This window comes from Poecilia mexicana, unplaced genomic scaffold (genome assembly GCF_051168715.1).
Source record: "Poecilia mexicana isolate PSO_F unplaced genomic scaffold, ASM5116871v1 scaffold_5, whole genome shotgun sequence".
NCBI lineage: Eukaryota > Metazoa > Chordata > Actinopteri > Cyprinodontiformes > Poeciliidae > Poecilia > Poecilia mexicana.
This window is the reverse complement of record NW_028263374.1, coordinates 33,059,334-33,074,318: the sequence shown is the minus strand read 5'-3', so window position 1 is coordinate 33,074,318 and position 14,985 is coordinate 33,059,334. Positions and strand designations below refer to the sequence as shown.

Sequence of the window (14,985 nt, the reverse complement as noted above, 5' to 3'; positions counted from 1 at the left end):
AGATCAGGCATTTGATTTAAATAAGCAAACCAGCGAATAAAGATGACCCCGATCACTGGGGTATATTGCCATCTATGCATCATGCATTCATTGACAGGGAAACAACATCGCCTGACAGATAAAGTGACTCGGGCTCTGGGTCGTATCGGGGACGTTATTTAGACAAACACACCTCCCCGCCTCCCGCCTCTCCCAGCATGTTCCTAGCAACAACTAAAAGCAGGAGGAACACGTGCCTTGTCTTCAGTGTGTGTCAAGTCGAGCTGTGATTGAATTTCTCTATCTTCCTTAAGACGGAAGTGCAAAGCCCCGTGAGTGATTCCTGTGGATGCACTTAAAGGTTTTAGTTGCAGGCGTCGTTGTGCCTGGGCAGATTTTTATATGACACATGAAACTAAGTACATGGTACTTAGGGCCTGCTGTAAACTAATCTGAAGTCAGTCAGGGAAGGAAAAACCGGGGGCCCCTGTCTTGCAGAGAAGCTTGTTTCTGTTGCATGACACAGGGACTCACGCAAAGCCGCATAAATTAAAAGTTCATTAAGTTCAGTGCTGGGAGGATGAGTGGATGTTCTCTATTTACGCCCAGGATCGGCCCAGCCCCATTATCTTCAACCTGATTATTCAAATCCCAGGATTATAACACAGACGTTCTTCTCAGAGCCTTGCTTAGAATAATCATACTTAATAATATTTCATTCTTCCTCTCATGGAGTTTGATTAGAACTGAGCACGCATCATCAAAAGAGAGCCAGGACGCTTTTTGATACTTGCGTGATTTATGCGTTGCCAAAATTAAAACGAGAAAGGATTATTGGTTGTGCATGGATCTAAATTAGCATCATGCGGCACTTAATGGGGCAATGTTTTGTATCTCAGTTTATTCCGGCACAGCTTTCCTGGTAATTTGCACGTTTTGAAAGTCCACATGGATAATTCGCTTCCTTGAACTGATGGGTGTGGGGAGAATCACCTGCTCATTTTTTTGACAGATCTAAAGATGCTACGAAAATATTCAGACCAAGACTGCCTTCTTCACTTAAGCTCGTGTTAAACTGCCACTGACATCTTCTTTAATCTCTGACAGTCGGCGTGAGGCAGCGGTGCTGCCGGCTCTTGCATTATGTCTTTTCTTATGTTTCATGGAGCCTTCAACCTCGGGTTGCTTCCTGCCTTTTGCTGCCATCAAGGCTCACCTTGCTTTAGCGACAACGTGTGATGGACTTGGTGAGTCAATATCGTCCTCAAGCGATTTGTCAAAACACAGACATTCAGTTTGACAATGAAGGGCCAGAACCCTGTGGGTTTATTGATGCAACAAAGAATGCTTAGATCTGACTTTACTCCAGTTTATACCTCAAAGAGCAGCAAATAACAGAAACCTACCAGAGCTGTTGTAATACTACTACACATAGCATTTACAAGATTGGAGAATCACAGAGATGATTCCTGTTTGAATTACGAGGTTTTGCTTAGGGATGCACTGATTGCAGCTGGTCACTGATATCTAAAACACCTGACATGCCGATTCAGATTTTGGCCAATACAGTTTTTGTATCAGTCAGCTTTTTTTGTCTGAATTGTTGCTTAAGCCCTTTTTGAACTGCAGGGCCCGGCCTGGCCCAGCCCAGCTCAGTTCAACCCGGTCCCATTGGTGCTATGGCCCTGGTCGTTTTGGACAGAGCAGGATACGTCACATAAATCGACCCATTGCTAAAGCTACCGAGGTGATCTCCCCAACGACCACAGAACAGTTCTCTTCTTGGGTCTCTCGTCCCGCTTTTTCTGTATGCGCCCATGAGCGTGAAAGCTGAAAGAAACATTTATCTCAGGTTTACATTTAATGAAAAAAATAAATAAATAAAAAATCTCATCTGAATGTTGTCTCTGAGCTGGACTCGCCGGCCAGCTGAACTACCGCTGCGGCAGGCGGGATTTCCCGGCTGGAGATCCCCTCGTTTACAGCCTAAATGACTTCTGATCGGTTCATTGGAGAAATGTTATTTACATTTCCAGCTGTGCAGTGCAAAAGGGGCTTTAGTGACAAAATGACTAAGTTGGGAACAACTTAGCTACTTTAGTTAACTGCTTGTAGGCTCCTATAAGCCTACAATGCAGCTTTTTAACTGCCTACACGCTGAATTTCCATTGACCACATGATGAGTGAACAAACTTAACATTTTTCTTATTTAATAGATACGCCACAATTTCGAAATTTTGTTTTATTTTTTTGACAAAAAGAAGGTATCTGCAGAGGTAGATGAGATTGGTTTGACATGTACGTATTTGCCCTGTGATGAACTGGTGACCTGTCCACGGTGTATCCTGCCCCTTGCCCATTGACTGGAGATAAATTGGGGGCAATGCATTGGTGCACCCATGGTGTTCTTTAGAACAGGGGTCCCCAAACTACGGCCCGCAGGCCGGATCCGGCCCGCCTCCTCATTTGGTCCGGCCCCCTGAACAATACCAGAGAGCATTCAGTGTTTTTTTTCATATATATGTGGATTTTTCTTCAACCACCAGGGGGGCTCTTGAGCAGATATGAAACTTAGTTTCCCTCAATGGAATATATACTAGTCAGTACCAGTCACCGTTTCGCTCACGGTTCTTTTCCATTTGCATTCTGGGTAAAAATCTATCTACAAACGCGAATATGTCGTTGGCAGTAATCCAACCCCCCCTCCCCGGCCAACAGAAGTTTTCTAACGTTTCTTTCTCGAAAAACTAAGACCGAACCCCGACCAGAAAAGGGAACAGTTATGTGGCCCTCGCAGGAAAAAGTTTGGGGACCCCTGCTTTAGAATGTAGGTCTCAGAACTGAGATTTCCATGGAAAAATTTCCTTTTGTAATGATTTGACCATACGTTCTGTACTAAAACCTTTTTGAAAGAACCAAGTCCTCAAATTCTGCTTAAGGTAGTACATTTTATTTTGTAGCACTTCATAATGTCCTCCAAGAAGATTTTTAAGGCCTTTTAGTGAAAAATAGACCCACAGAATTATACGTCTTCCAAAGTACTTGTATATTAAACCTATGAAAATCTTTCGCTCCTGTTCATAATATGTGTTCCTCAACAAAACAACCACACTTCAGCCTCTTAGGGGATGATAAAGCACTAGTTTGTAGAAAGATTAGCCAGAAGAGAAGCACCCCACACAGGAATTATGAATTAGGCTGTAAGAACTGACATGAGAGACGGTTACCCCAACGCACTTTTTCTATCATTGCTGAGAAGTTCAATCTTGACAAACTACAAAGTTACAGTAAGAAGAAAACTCTACATGTTTACGTTTTTGATTGTAGGACACAAGTCTTTTTCCTAATAAGACCTGATGGCTTACTGCTAACAGCTAATAGTTTTGATGAATATAGCTGGTTTTGAACATTTTTAGCCCTACTTATCCTTGCTGTGATGGTGGCACTAGTGTTGCATATTATTTATTCCCACAGAAAGTAATGGATTGTTCATTTGAAGTTGCTAGAACGTATTAAAAAACTAAAAAATGTACAAATTAAAAATACTTTTGTGAGGCTTATGTTCAAATGGGATTTCAGAGGCAGCAGCAATTCTCGCAAAAACATATTTCTGATCATTTTTTTCTCCCAAATGAATACAATTATACAAAGGATGGGACTTTAATTTTTTTAAGATGAAACAAACAAAAAAAGTCAAGTAATTTCAAGGCTTTTCACAACCTCTTTAACCCCTTACCATGCAGCAGAACGACCGTGTGCCATTTTTCCATTGTATGGAGGTGTGAATTATCGTTTTTTATTTTATTTTTCTCCCTTTGCTATCCAGAGAACATCCTCTTTATGATCACTCCCCCCAGCTTCCCCCATCCTCTTCACCTCCACAGGCCACCTGACTTCCTTTGCTAAATATGTTTTCATCTGCATCAGTTTCATACTGACACTTAGGTTTTGATCACTGAAACACAAGTCAGATGTTCAGCGGTGAGCTCATGGTGCCTGGAGGCTCCTCGCTGACAGTTCAAAGATCACTCTTTTGTGCAAGAAAACAAGCCAACGTGTAAATGCCAAATTAATTCCTTCCTTAAAGACATATTTTCTCTCCTTTTTCTCACATACACACTCTACTCAGAATCAAATGCCTCTCATAGATGATTTATCTGTGTTTGGATGTTACAATGCGTGCCAAGTTTGTTTTCTCCTTCAGCCATATCATAGCTTTCTGCTCTCATTATGTTTCATTTAAAACAGAAAATAACATTATGTGTCTGCAAGTCAACAAATTCCTGAGATATGAGGAAATGTGTGTTTGTTTCTCTTTTCTGACAAGACTGGGGCAAGTGAATGCAAAGTGAAAAAGGAAATTAATATTAAGTCAAAGACTTCCTTTTTAGTAAGATGATGGCATTTCAGCTGTGTATGTTCCGCTAGAGGACTTATTCTCACTAGGAGTTGAAACAAAACCACCACGTGCAAAACAACAGAAAACGACTGAATCCTTGAAAAAATAAAAACATACACACATTTTCATAACTGAGAAATCTCTGAACATATGAGGATTATGGTGATTGGGAACAAAATTGTAACATTTGTTACATTTTTAGCTGGTGCGGTTTGCTTTCATATTGCACTGTCTCAAACAAACCAAATCCTTTGAGAAACATGTTCCTCTTCTCGCCTGGGGTGGCGCTGCACCAAGAACCACAGAAGAAAACAAAGTAAAAAAAAAAAAAAAAAAAAAAAAAAATATATATATATATATATATATATATATATATATATATATGTATATATATATATATATATATATATATATATATATATATATAGATGCTGAGAACAACTTCCTTCTTTACAAAATGTAAAAAAATGGAGTGGTTGTCGCATAGTATTGGCTCAATTGTGCATGTGCTAAAGGAAATACTTACAGGGATTTGGCACTGAGAGCCACGAGTCTTCTTGGGGATGATGCAACAGGTTTTTCACACTTGGATTTGGGGATGCTCTGCCATTCTTCCTTCAAATCCTCTCCAGTTCCATCAGGTTGGATGGTGAACTTTGGTGGAGCCAGTTTCAGGTCTCTCCAGAGATGGTCAACTGGGTTTCAGTCCGGGCCAGTCAAGAATGGTCACAGAGTTGTTCCGAAGCCACTCCTTTGTTATTTTAGTTGTGTGCTTGAGGGTCATCGTCTTGTTGGAAGGTGAACCTTCAGCCTGATCTGAGGTCCTGAGCTCTCTGGAAGAGGTTTTCTTGAAGGATATCTCTGACTTGGCCACATTCATCTTTCCTTCAATTGCAACCCGTCGTCCTGTCCCTGTAGCTGAAAAATACCCTCATAGCATAATGCTGCCACCACCATGTTTCACTGTTGGTATTATATTGGGCAGGTGATGAGCAGTGCCTGGTTTTCTCCACACATACCACTTAGAATCACCACCAAAAAGTTCAACATTCATCTCAGCAGACCAGAGAATCTTATTTCTCAGTGGGAGTCTTTCTTGTGTTATCTGGCTAACTCAATACGAGCTTTCATATGTCTTGCGCTGAGGAGAGGCTTCCATTGGACCACTCTGCCATGATGCTGGTGGAGGGCTGCAGTGATAGTTGACTTTGTGGAACTTTCTCCTATCTTGATCTTTGGGTTCTTCTCATCAAGGCTCGTCTCTCACAATTGCTCAGGACGGCCAGGTCTAGGAAGAGTTCTGGTCGTCCCAAACTTCTTCCATTTAAGGATTATGGAGGCCACTGTGCTCTTAGGAACCTTGAGTGCTGCAACCTAACCTTGGCCTGATCTGTGCCTTACCTTACCTTCTTTCTCTGAGCTCCTGGGGCAGTTCCTCCCACCTCATGATTCTCATTTGCTCTGACATGAACTGTGAGCTGTGAGGCCTTATATAGACAGATGTGTGCCTTTCCTAATCAAGTCCACTCAGGTTAATTAAACACAGCTGGACTCTTATGAAGCAGTAGAACCATCTCAATGAGGATCAGAGGAAACAGACAGCACATATGAATATAGATATGAATGCCACAGCAAAGGGACTGAATATGTATGACCATGTCATATTTTAGTATTTCTTTTTTAATGAATTTGCAAATTCTACATTTCTGTTTTTTTCTTGATAGAAAAAAACAGAAGATGGGATGCTGAGTAATATGAACTTCATGAGAAGTAATATGAACTTTTTTGAATTTAGCAAATGGCTGCAATGAAACAAAGTGGAAAGTTTAATGGGGCCTGCATACTTTCTCTACCCAATGTACACTATTAGTTAATCTCATAAGAGATGCAATTATTATAAAAATAAGGACTTTGTTTGTCCATGAGGTGTCCAGCAGAGGACATGTTAACAGTCCAGTAAATTTTTGAATCAATTATAATCTTTGAACTAAATTATGACTATTATTATCCAATAAGAGAATTACAGTGATCCCTCGTTTTTCTTAGGGGTTGCGTTCCGAAAATAACCTGCGATTAGTGAAATCCGCGAAGTAGTTACCTTTAGTTTTTACAATTATTATACAGCACAATTAAATATTCTAAATTGAAACCAAATAATTAAACCCGTTTTCAGGTCAGCAGATGTGTGTGTTCATCAATCGGGCCTTAATGTGATCCGGAGTCATGTCATTAAAGCGTCTCCTCCAACCTGCCCCGCGAGATTCACAGCTGTATCTACGACAGAGCGATGGAGCTCGTCAAGCGAGCCTCCGCTCGGGTTCTGCTGCCTCTGGCCACAGTTTTTGCCAGTTGGCATTCAAAGTTTCAGTTTCCATCTCCTGAATGGCCAAGCTGTATTACTTATATTTAAATACTGTAACGTTACTGGCACACAGGTAGAGAAGGAGCTCGGAGACTGTTTAGCCAATCAGGACGCAGACAATGCACTGTGAAAAAGACTGCACAAAAAAATCTGCAAAACAGAGAGACCGCGAAAAGTGAACCACGTTATAGCGAGGGATCACTGTATAGCATTTTCTAAGAATACAGATCCTCTTATAACATGTAGTATTTTAGTTAATAAGAACTTTACACTTTACATTTTAAGAATAATGCAGAATTATTTCTTCAGTGCATGCATAAATGAGTCAACAGTACACATCATGCTTCAAGTACAGATTGGGCATGATAGTGACATTTGATTTTAGCAGTTGGACAATTTCTCTGTTGTTTTTGTAAAATACCACAAGACATTTCTTCCACTAGCACTAGACTAGGGTTTTTTTTTTTTTTTTGGGTTGTATTTGGTTGTTCTTATCCAGAATGCCCTGCGCTATGCCACTTCCTGATTTTGGGGCAGACTCTGGTCTGCTTGGAGTTCAGATATGCAGTCGAACCGCACCAGAGTTCACTTCAAAATGAACAGAAACCCAGGTTTTTAGGGAAGACCACAGTTCACTTTTTTGGTCCGAATTGGTGTTTGAATGCTTATTCACATGTTCCCAAACAAACCGGACTTTCTAGGCAAACAAACTAGAGTTCAGTTAAAGCAGACTAAAAAGGGTGGGTGTGAATGCATCCTTAGAGAGAATAAATAAAAGAATATGTTTTAGTATTAAGGAACTCCACCACCCAACATTGTAGTCTCAAACGAGACTCACCCATCTCTTTTGTGACTCATGTACTGGCCATTTGTGGCAGCATGCTGGTTGAGGACCGGGTTCTTTGGTGGCGCCGAGGAAGACAGGTCGAGGCCCCGGTGGCCGTTGTTGCTGCTGCCGTTGTTGTGCTCCTCCTTTACATGGGCATTCGTCACCTCTTTCCACAGTTGCTGGAGCTCTGCTGGAATCATGCCTGAGACAAACAAATTGGATAATTAAATCAATTAGCAGCTAATCCAACTCTCTTCTTCATCGCCTAATTAAATCAAAGCGTCTGTAAACAAAGCTGGAGTATTAATTAGGAAATACTCCACTACAGGGTACAACAAGAATCTCAACAGCCCTCCCATCCATTGCCTTCATCTCTCTTTCCATTTTCTTTTTTTAATGTGATTCAAAGCGTATTTGTATACACAAATCCCTGGCATTCATGCACATTTCATGCCTAGAGTAAATTAACATCCAGACAAGGCATGAAATCTGAATAATCATCGTCACTGTCTCCCAACAACAGAGATGTGAAGAAGAAAAAACAAAAGACTTTCAGAATAGCAACAGTGGAAAACATCCCAGCCTCTGTCTCCTTGAAATACAAGACCCGGGGGTAATATTCTCAAGAGCGCATTAATGTGCAAAATACTTAAGGTTCCGCACCGCCTCCAATTGACACAGAAGACTTAAACCTCATTTAACAAGTCAAGCACGCTGTGGCACTCGCACTGCTTTGAAAAAAAAAAAAAAAAGTAAAAAATCACCTGAAGACAGGGAGGAATTTTTCTGTTTGCTGGAAAGGTGTCGACAGGACGTATGTTTTCAATGTCTGCAAGTGATGGCGGACGCTCAGGCTAAGACCAAGAATTGAGATGTGTTTATTCAAACTACTTTCTATGTCATGAAGATAGGAAACCCAGTTGGCAGATGTGTCCGTCGTTGGAATGTCTGATTCTCTGACTTAGAACGTTACAGAAAGGACAAAGGTGATACAAAGAATGAGGAAAGGTTTTTTTTGTCCAAACAAAAAAAAAAACAGAAGTGACTAAGAGGATCCAGTGCAAAAGTATTCATACACGTTGAGGTTTTCTGCAGTTTGTCAAGTTACACCACACATTTTGGGGTAAAGATTCTGTACTTTTTACTATCATGTCATTGAATAAAGTCCATTGCAGCCTCAGTAATGAATAAACAAAGTCATGAGGACCATATATTGGCATCTGCATCGGTGTCGGCCAATATTGATTATTCTTAACATATTGGTATTGGTTCAATAAGTAAAACTGATATCAACAAAGGATTTTTATTTCTATCTTGACATCAACATTGGCCTAAATTTTCATATCAGTGCATCCTTAGTGGAAACTGAAGGCAATAACGGAAAAAGAGCTAAGACTAAAAATGCAAGGAACTGGAGTTAAAGACTATACCCCTAAACAGAGATACAATTTAAATAGTTTGTATAACAAAATAATTATGAGTGAGATCTGTAACGAAATTTGAAAATTGATCAGACACTCTCCATTCATTCTGACTGCAATTAAGTAATTTTGAATAAAAGACTAGCGTAATTTAAGTTTCTAGATATTTGAAGCGTATGCACACATAAACAGACTTGCAGCTGTTAAACAAAATGTGGTTCTATTAAGTATTAAATCAGAGGGGCTGAGTATAAATGCAACCCGAATCTTTCAGATCTTTATTCGCAAAAGAATTCTGACAAAATGGATCCTTCACCTTTGCGCAATTATACCCAACTCAATGTCTAATCACTTCAAAACCCCAAAAAACACACAGACATCTGAGGTTAGAACGGAACAAAATATGAAAAGGCTTCAAAGGGTTTGAGTACTTCTGCAAGGCTCTGTGTCTGGATTATTCTTTTTGTTTTGTTTTAATCTGTAAAGCAAGCCACATATTTTCGGTGTGGTGAAGGAAGCCTGTGGATGTGTGGTTGGTTGAACCGTAAAGTAAATGGGAGAGACCATTCATCTAGAATTACAATTAATTAAAGTCATTCTCAAAATGAGCACTGCCAAATGAAAAATGATTTGCACATGATCCCCTTTTACCCACCCCCCCACTTCTCATCAACATCTCTACAGATAGCAGAAGTGCTCCTTTCAAGTGCCAGATTGTTAATACATTGTGTGCAAAATGCTTAGTCTTAATTTATTCCTGTTGTGAAAAATAACTGAGGTGAAGATCTCAGTGCGATCAGCAGAAAAATATTTTTAATATGATAAGCTACTAAAGATTTTAATTACGCTGGTAATAGAGAACATTGGCCTAATGAGGCGCAGGACTCCGAAGAGACGTGAGGGGCTAAGAACTGTGAAATGATTCTGATAGGATTGCTGTAAACTCACACTAGATCGTTTGCATATCAAAGAGCAGGAACTGATTGCAGGACAAATCAATAACCTTTCCACGTTCCAAGGAGCGTCTTTCCTCATTCCCGTATCTCGCCGCTCTTGCTCTATTCTGTCTGCCTGTATTCACCCTTATTCCCCTCAATGCCTTGATGTGCCTTAATCGAAGCGCACGTCTATGACAGGCTAAACATGCTTAACATTGCTGCCTGTGTTACGGCATACTAATACGCTGCTTGTTGATTTCCCGCTGCAATATTTATAGATCCCTCATTGTTTTTGGCGGTGTAAAGACATTTGGGAGTAAAAGTTGTTTTTTCTTTCAAAGGGTTTCGAAGGGGAAGGTCAACACTGACGTGAGTGTCCAATGCTCTGACAGCGGGGGCTATCATTTCCTCCCCACACCTACTCAGTTCTCGGTGACAGTGGGTGATGTATTTTTAGCCGGTTTGCTTGACGGGGCAGCCCAACATCAGCTCAATTACCCAGCAGTCCAGATGACCCCCTCCGACTCCGCTGTTTTGTCAGATGAAACCAAGGCGGATCGACCGGTGTGATGAGAGAGGTAACGGACTGAGACCAACGTGCCACCGACTTTATTACTCTTTGTTCGCACCAATCTAACCCCCTAACCTCCTGAAACCTCAACAACAGCTATACCTCATGATTCCTCATAAATGACAATAAAAGATCATTACACAAATGTCTCCCTGGGTATTATATTTTGCGTTTCCTTACATCTGATTACTGTAGGACAACATAATGACATTGGAGTGTGGAATCTTTTTCTTTGCTGCCCAGTTTTGTGCAGATTGGTTTATCTTTCTTCTTTCCATTTTTCAACACAACTCTTCCGGCCTATTACGACTGGGAAATATGGACAAGCACTTTAAAAAATGTATGTTGTTGGGACACTTGATTGATCACCGCCCCGGCAACTCAATTTTACCTCTGCAGGTAGCTCTGGCACAGAGACAGGCCGAGCTCTTCAACCTTTTCCTGTCCTTGTCCTTGGGTACCCAGGTGACCATGTTCAAGCAAGCAGAAAGTTGATTTAGGGTTCATAATGACATCAGTTGCAGGCCATCATCCCCCAAAATAAAAAATGGCCCCCCAGTGCATTGGGCTCTTTGAACCGCACTGTTACTACTCGCATGTGGAGCATCGGTACCATGGCGGGGAGGACAGTGACACCACAATTAGTTTATTGTTCCAGCTGACTGGGACCTTTACTGCACCCCTGTTTATGTTACCGTAATCACCGGCCTGCTGATCCGCACCCCTTTGCTCTGAAATATGTCCTGTCTTAATGCGGCAGGAAGTATTACCAGTAGCCCAGTGTTGGACGTATCAATCACTGACAGGTCAGCCGCATTACCCGACACGGTCCCCAATGTGCCGCTACTCTGTGAGCACTTCATGGCTTGCCACATTCTTTGCTTTCGTCCTACCAGCAAATTTGTCTTGTCACTGTCCTCGGGCAACTTGAATGATGTTGTACAGGTAGAGGAACTCCCTCTCTAGTGGTGTAACCTCTGAAGGTGTGCTTAAAACACTTTATTGAAACATGTGACACATGGACAGAGCTGCAGAAAAAGGTATTCAGAAAAAATATTTACCCCCTTTTAGATTTGGTGTGTTTTTCTTTTTTGGCACACTTAAGGAATGCCCCGATTAAAGAAAGATAACAGATTGGAAATAAAGTAACTTCTTTCAGTCTCAAGTGGAGGTTTAAAAGCCATCTCTAAGGCTTTAGGACTTCTGTGAATTACAGTGAGAGCCATTATATGCAACTGGTGAAAAGATGAAATAGTGTTGAACGTTCCCAGGTACAACTCATCCAGACAGTAATAAAACGTCCCAAAAATACTTTGGTTAAAAAGTTACTAAACTGGTGCTGTGGTGGCCCAGGGGTAGAGCACAACCCACTTAATCGAGGCCTTAGTCCTCAATCCAGCCTTAGCAGGTTCGATTCTCGGCGTGATGACCTTTGCCGTATGTCTTCCCCCACGCTCCTGTGTGTACAAACCACCTGAGCCACAAAAACTAACTTATCAGGCCAACAGGATGAGCTTTTGAGAAGTGAGGGGAAAAAGGTGTGTGAAGGGGGTACTGCTCAGATCAAATTCATATTTATGAGAGTTACATCCTAACCAAGCACACTGCAGTAATTTATAACAGATACAGTCTGGCTGCCTCCAACACTTTGAACATTAATGTCAAAGGAATTTACAACAAGAGAGACAAATTATACACTGGATAAAGTGAGCAATTGTTTTTCACTCAAAACCTGCTATCTATAAGTTTATACTTAATTAGTGCTATCTGTGGTTTTGAAAAGCTAATTCCAATGCACTCTTTTGGACCAATGCTTTGGCGGAACAATTGCTGTAATTTGTCTCAGCCAAGAAAGAAATAAAACAAAAGAAATCAAACTGTTCTGTAAATAGCATGACAGCAAAACTAATTTCTTAATTAGTGTACTACAGTGAATTTTTGTTTGGAAACCTTTTGATGCTTCCATTTTCTCAGCTTTAAAAAAGAAAATCTCAGTGACTCTGACTACATGCATTAACAGTGGCCTTTTCAAATAATTACACTGATATCCACATTTCTCAAATGAGAGAAATAAAAATAATCGGCTAAAAAGTCATGGCAATTTACTGCCCCCAAATTAGAATCCATAATCACTGGGACACAAACGGAGCAGATCAACCCATCACTTCCGACACAGTGCCAACAGCTATCTGCAAACCGTAGATTAGATCTTAGCACTGTGGGCCCGACCCACTGAAGCGTGAAAAGGTTTAGTGATGTGGAAAACAGAAAGGTCATCAATAACTTCAAACAGTCAAGCAGAAAATGTTTAGAATAAGAGGACAAACTGGGGGCCGGGAGCACTAACCTGAGTGTTGTAACAGCTGTCAGACGGAGAGACACATAGTTAAATATCAGCAAAAACAAGCTGGCTGGGCATAATGGAACAACCTGGAATGACGGCCTAATCGTTTAGGGGACAAATCGGTACCTCGTCATGGCAACTGAAAAGAAGCGTCATTCAGTTTTTTTAACAAAGAGAAAATTTTACTTGCAGTGTCTTGTGAAAAAGGATTAACGTTTTTACAGTAAAGCTGCGAGCCTCACTGATTTTGTATTGGGATCTGCCCAACAAGGAGAAAATTAAACTGAAAAGCATCCATGGTAACCAGGAAAAAGGTGGTTTGATCAGTTAGTATCAAAACCACATTTTTTTGCCCTAAATAATGGAAAACTAACCCTGACCATCCCTACAGCGAAACATGGAGGTGACAGCACCATGCTGTGGGGATGCTACTCTGACAGTGACAAAGAAACTGGACAAGTAAAAATAGGACAATCTTGGAAGGATACCTGTTTAACAGGAAAACAACGCTAAACATTCAGTCAGATCTAAACCAGGGTATCAGCAGGTTTCAGGAAGCCAAATTTAAGACTTTTAAGACATTTTTGATACTACCTTAAGTTAAATTTAAGACAAATAAAAGGTGAAGACCCTTTATGACCGGTGTCGGAGTCTGGTCTGCATTGCGGGCAGTAAGTCGGGCTCGTTTCCAGTGAGGGTTGGACTCCGCCAAGGCTGTCCTTTTGTCACCGATTCTGTTCATTACTTTCATGGACAGAATTTCTAGGTGCAGACGAGGTGTTGAGGGGATCCATTTTGATGGCCTGAGATCCCATCTCTGCTTTTTGCAGATGATGTGGTTCTACTGTCTTCATCAGATTGTGAACTACAGGTTTCACTGGAGCGGTTCACAGACGAATGTGAAGCGGCCGGGATGAGGATCGGTGCCTCTAAATCCGACGCCATGGTCTGTGGAAAAGGGTAGGGTGTCTTCTCTGGGTCGAGGTGTTGTCTTGCCCCAAGTGGAGGAGTTTAAGTACCTTGGGATCTTGTTCACGAATGAGGGAAGAAGGAAGCGGGAGAATGCCTTGGGATTTCCCCAGGGGAGCAGGAACAAGTGGATGGGGAGAGGGAAGTTTGGGCCTCCCTTCTTAGGCTGCTACCCCCCTGACGTGACCCCAGAGAAGCAGAAGAAGATGGATGGATGGATGGATGGATGGATGGATGGATGGATGGATGGATGGATGGATGGTGTTCATCTGGACAACAGACTGGACTGGAGACGTAACAGTGAAGCCATCTATAAAAGGGATAGAGCAGACTGTATTTCTTGAGGAAGCAAAGATCATTCAAGGTTTGCAGCAAGATTCTGCAGATCTTCTACAAGTTTTTAGATGAGAGTGCCATCTCTTCTGCCATAATCTGTCGGGGTAGCACCATAAGAGCCAGAGACCTAAAAAGTCTCAACAACCTGATAAAGAAGGCCGATTCTATTCTGAGGACAACTGTGGGACCTTTGGAGATAATGATGCAAAGAAAGATTCTTCATAAGGTCAAGAAACTATGGACAACCCTGACCATCCTCTTTATGAGACTGTTTGGGAAGACAGAGTGTCTTCAGTCAGAAGCTTTTTCAAATTCACTATGACACAGACCGCTACATGAGATCTTCCCTGCCAACAGCCATCACTGTCTACTATTACTTTTTGAAGAATCTGAATTAATGAGTTACAACAACATTTAAGTTCCCTTTGGGATCAATAAAGTCTTTTTGAATTTGGATTGTTGTAGCCTTAACTGCCTCAAGTCACAGAATGCTACAACAAAGTCTGCACATACAAGAATGTGTTATATAAACTAGTCCTTCCACTGCGAAATTTAATACCTGAGAATAATGCATATAAAGACAATTTAAAAAAAAAGAGTTTTAGAAGCTTTAAGACATTAAATTTTAGAAACATGAAAGTAAAAAATTTTAAAAATGTGCCGACACCCTATAAACTGATTTAGATCAAATCATTTATTCTTTGAAGGATCCAGTCAAAGTTTAGATTTGAATCCATGTAATTGATCATCCCAGATGCTAGTCAGCCACTAAGACTGAGTTTGAGGTATTTTGTACAGAAGAATGGGCAAACATTTCTGTGCACAGCTGGAAGAGAT

The 14,985-nt window shown here is 41.1% G+C and overlaps 1 protein-coding gene across 8 annotated transcripts in view; it reads right to left on the bottom strand.

The window, feature by feature from the left end:
* The window catches only part of foxp1b (forkhead box P1b), a 312,762-nt gene that overhangs the window by 48,956 nt on the left and 248,821 nt on the right, over nt 1-14,985 (bottom strand). For all 8 annotated transcript variants that reach the window (XR_015762942.1, XM_088005937.1, XM_088005936.1 and 5 more), the window contains one exon: nt 7,579-7,771. Coding sequence is in view for 7 of the 8 variants with exons in the window: in XM_088005937.1 (XP_087862063.1) it covers nt 7,579-7,771 (193 nt within the window). In the remaining variant the exon portion in view is untranslated. The remainder of the gene's footprint in view (nt 1-7,578; nt 7,772-14,985) is intronic.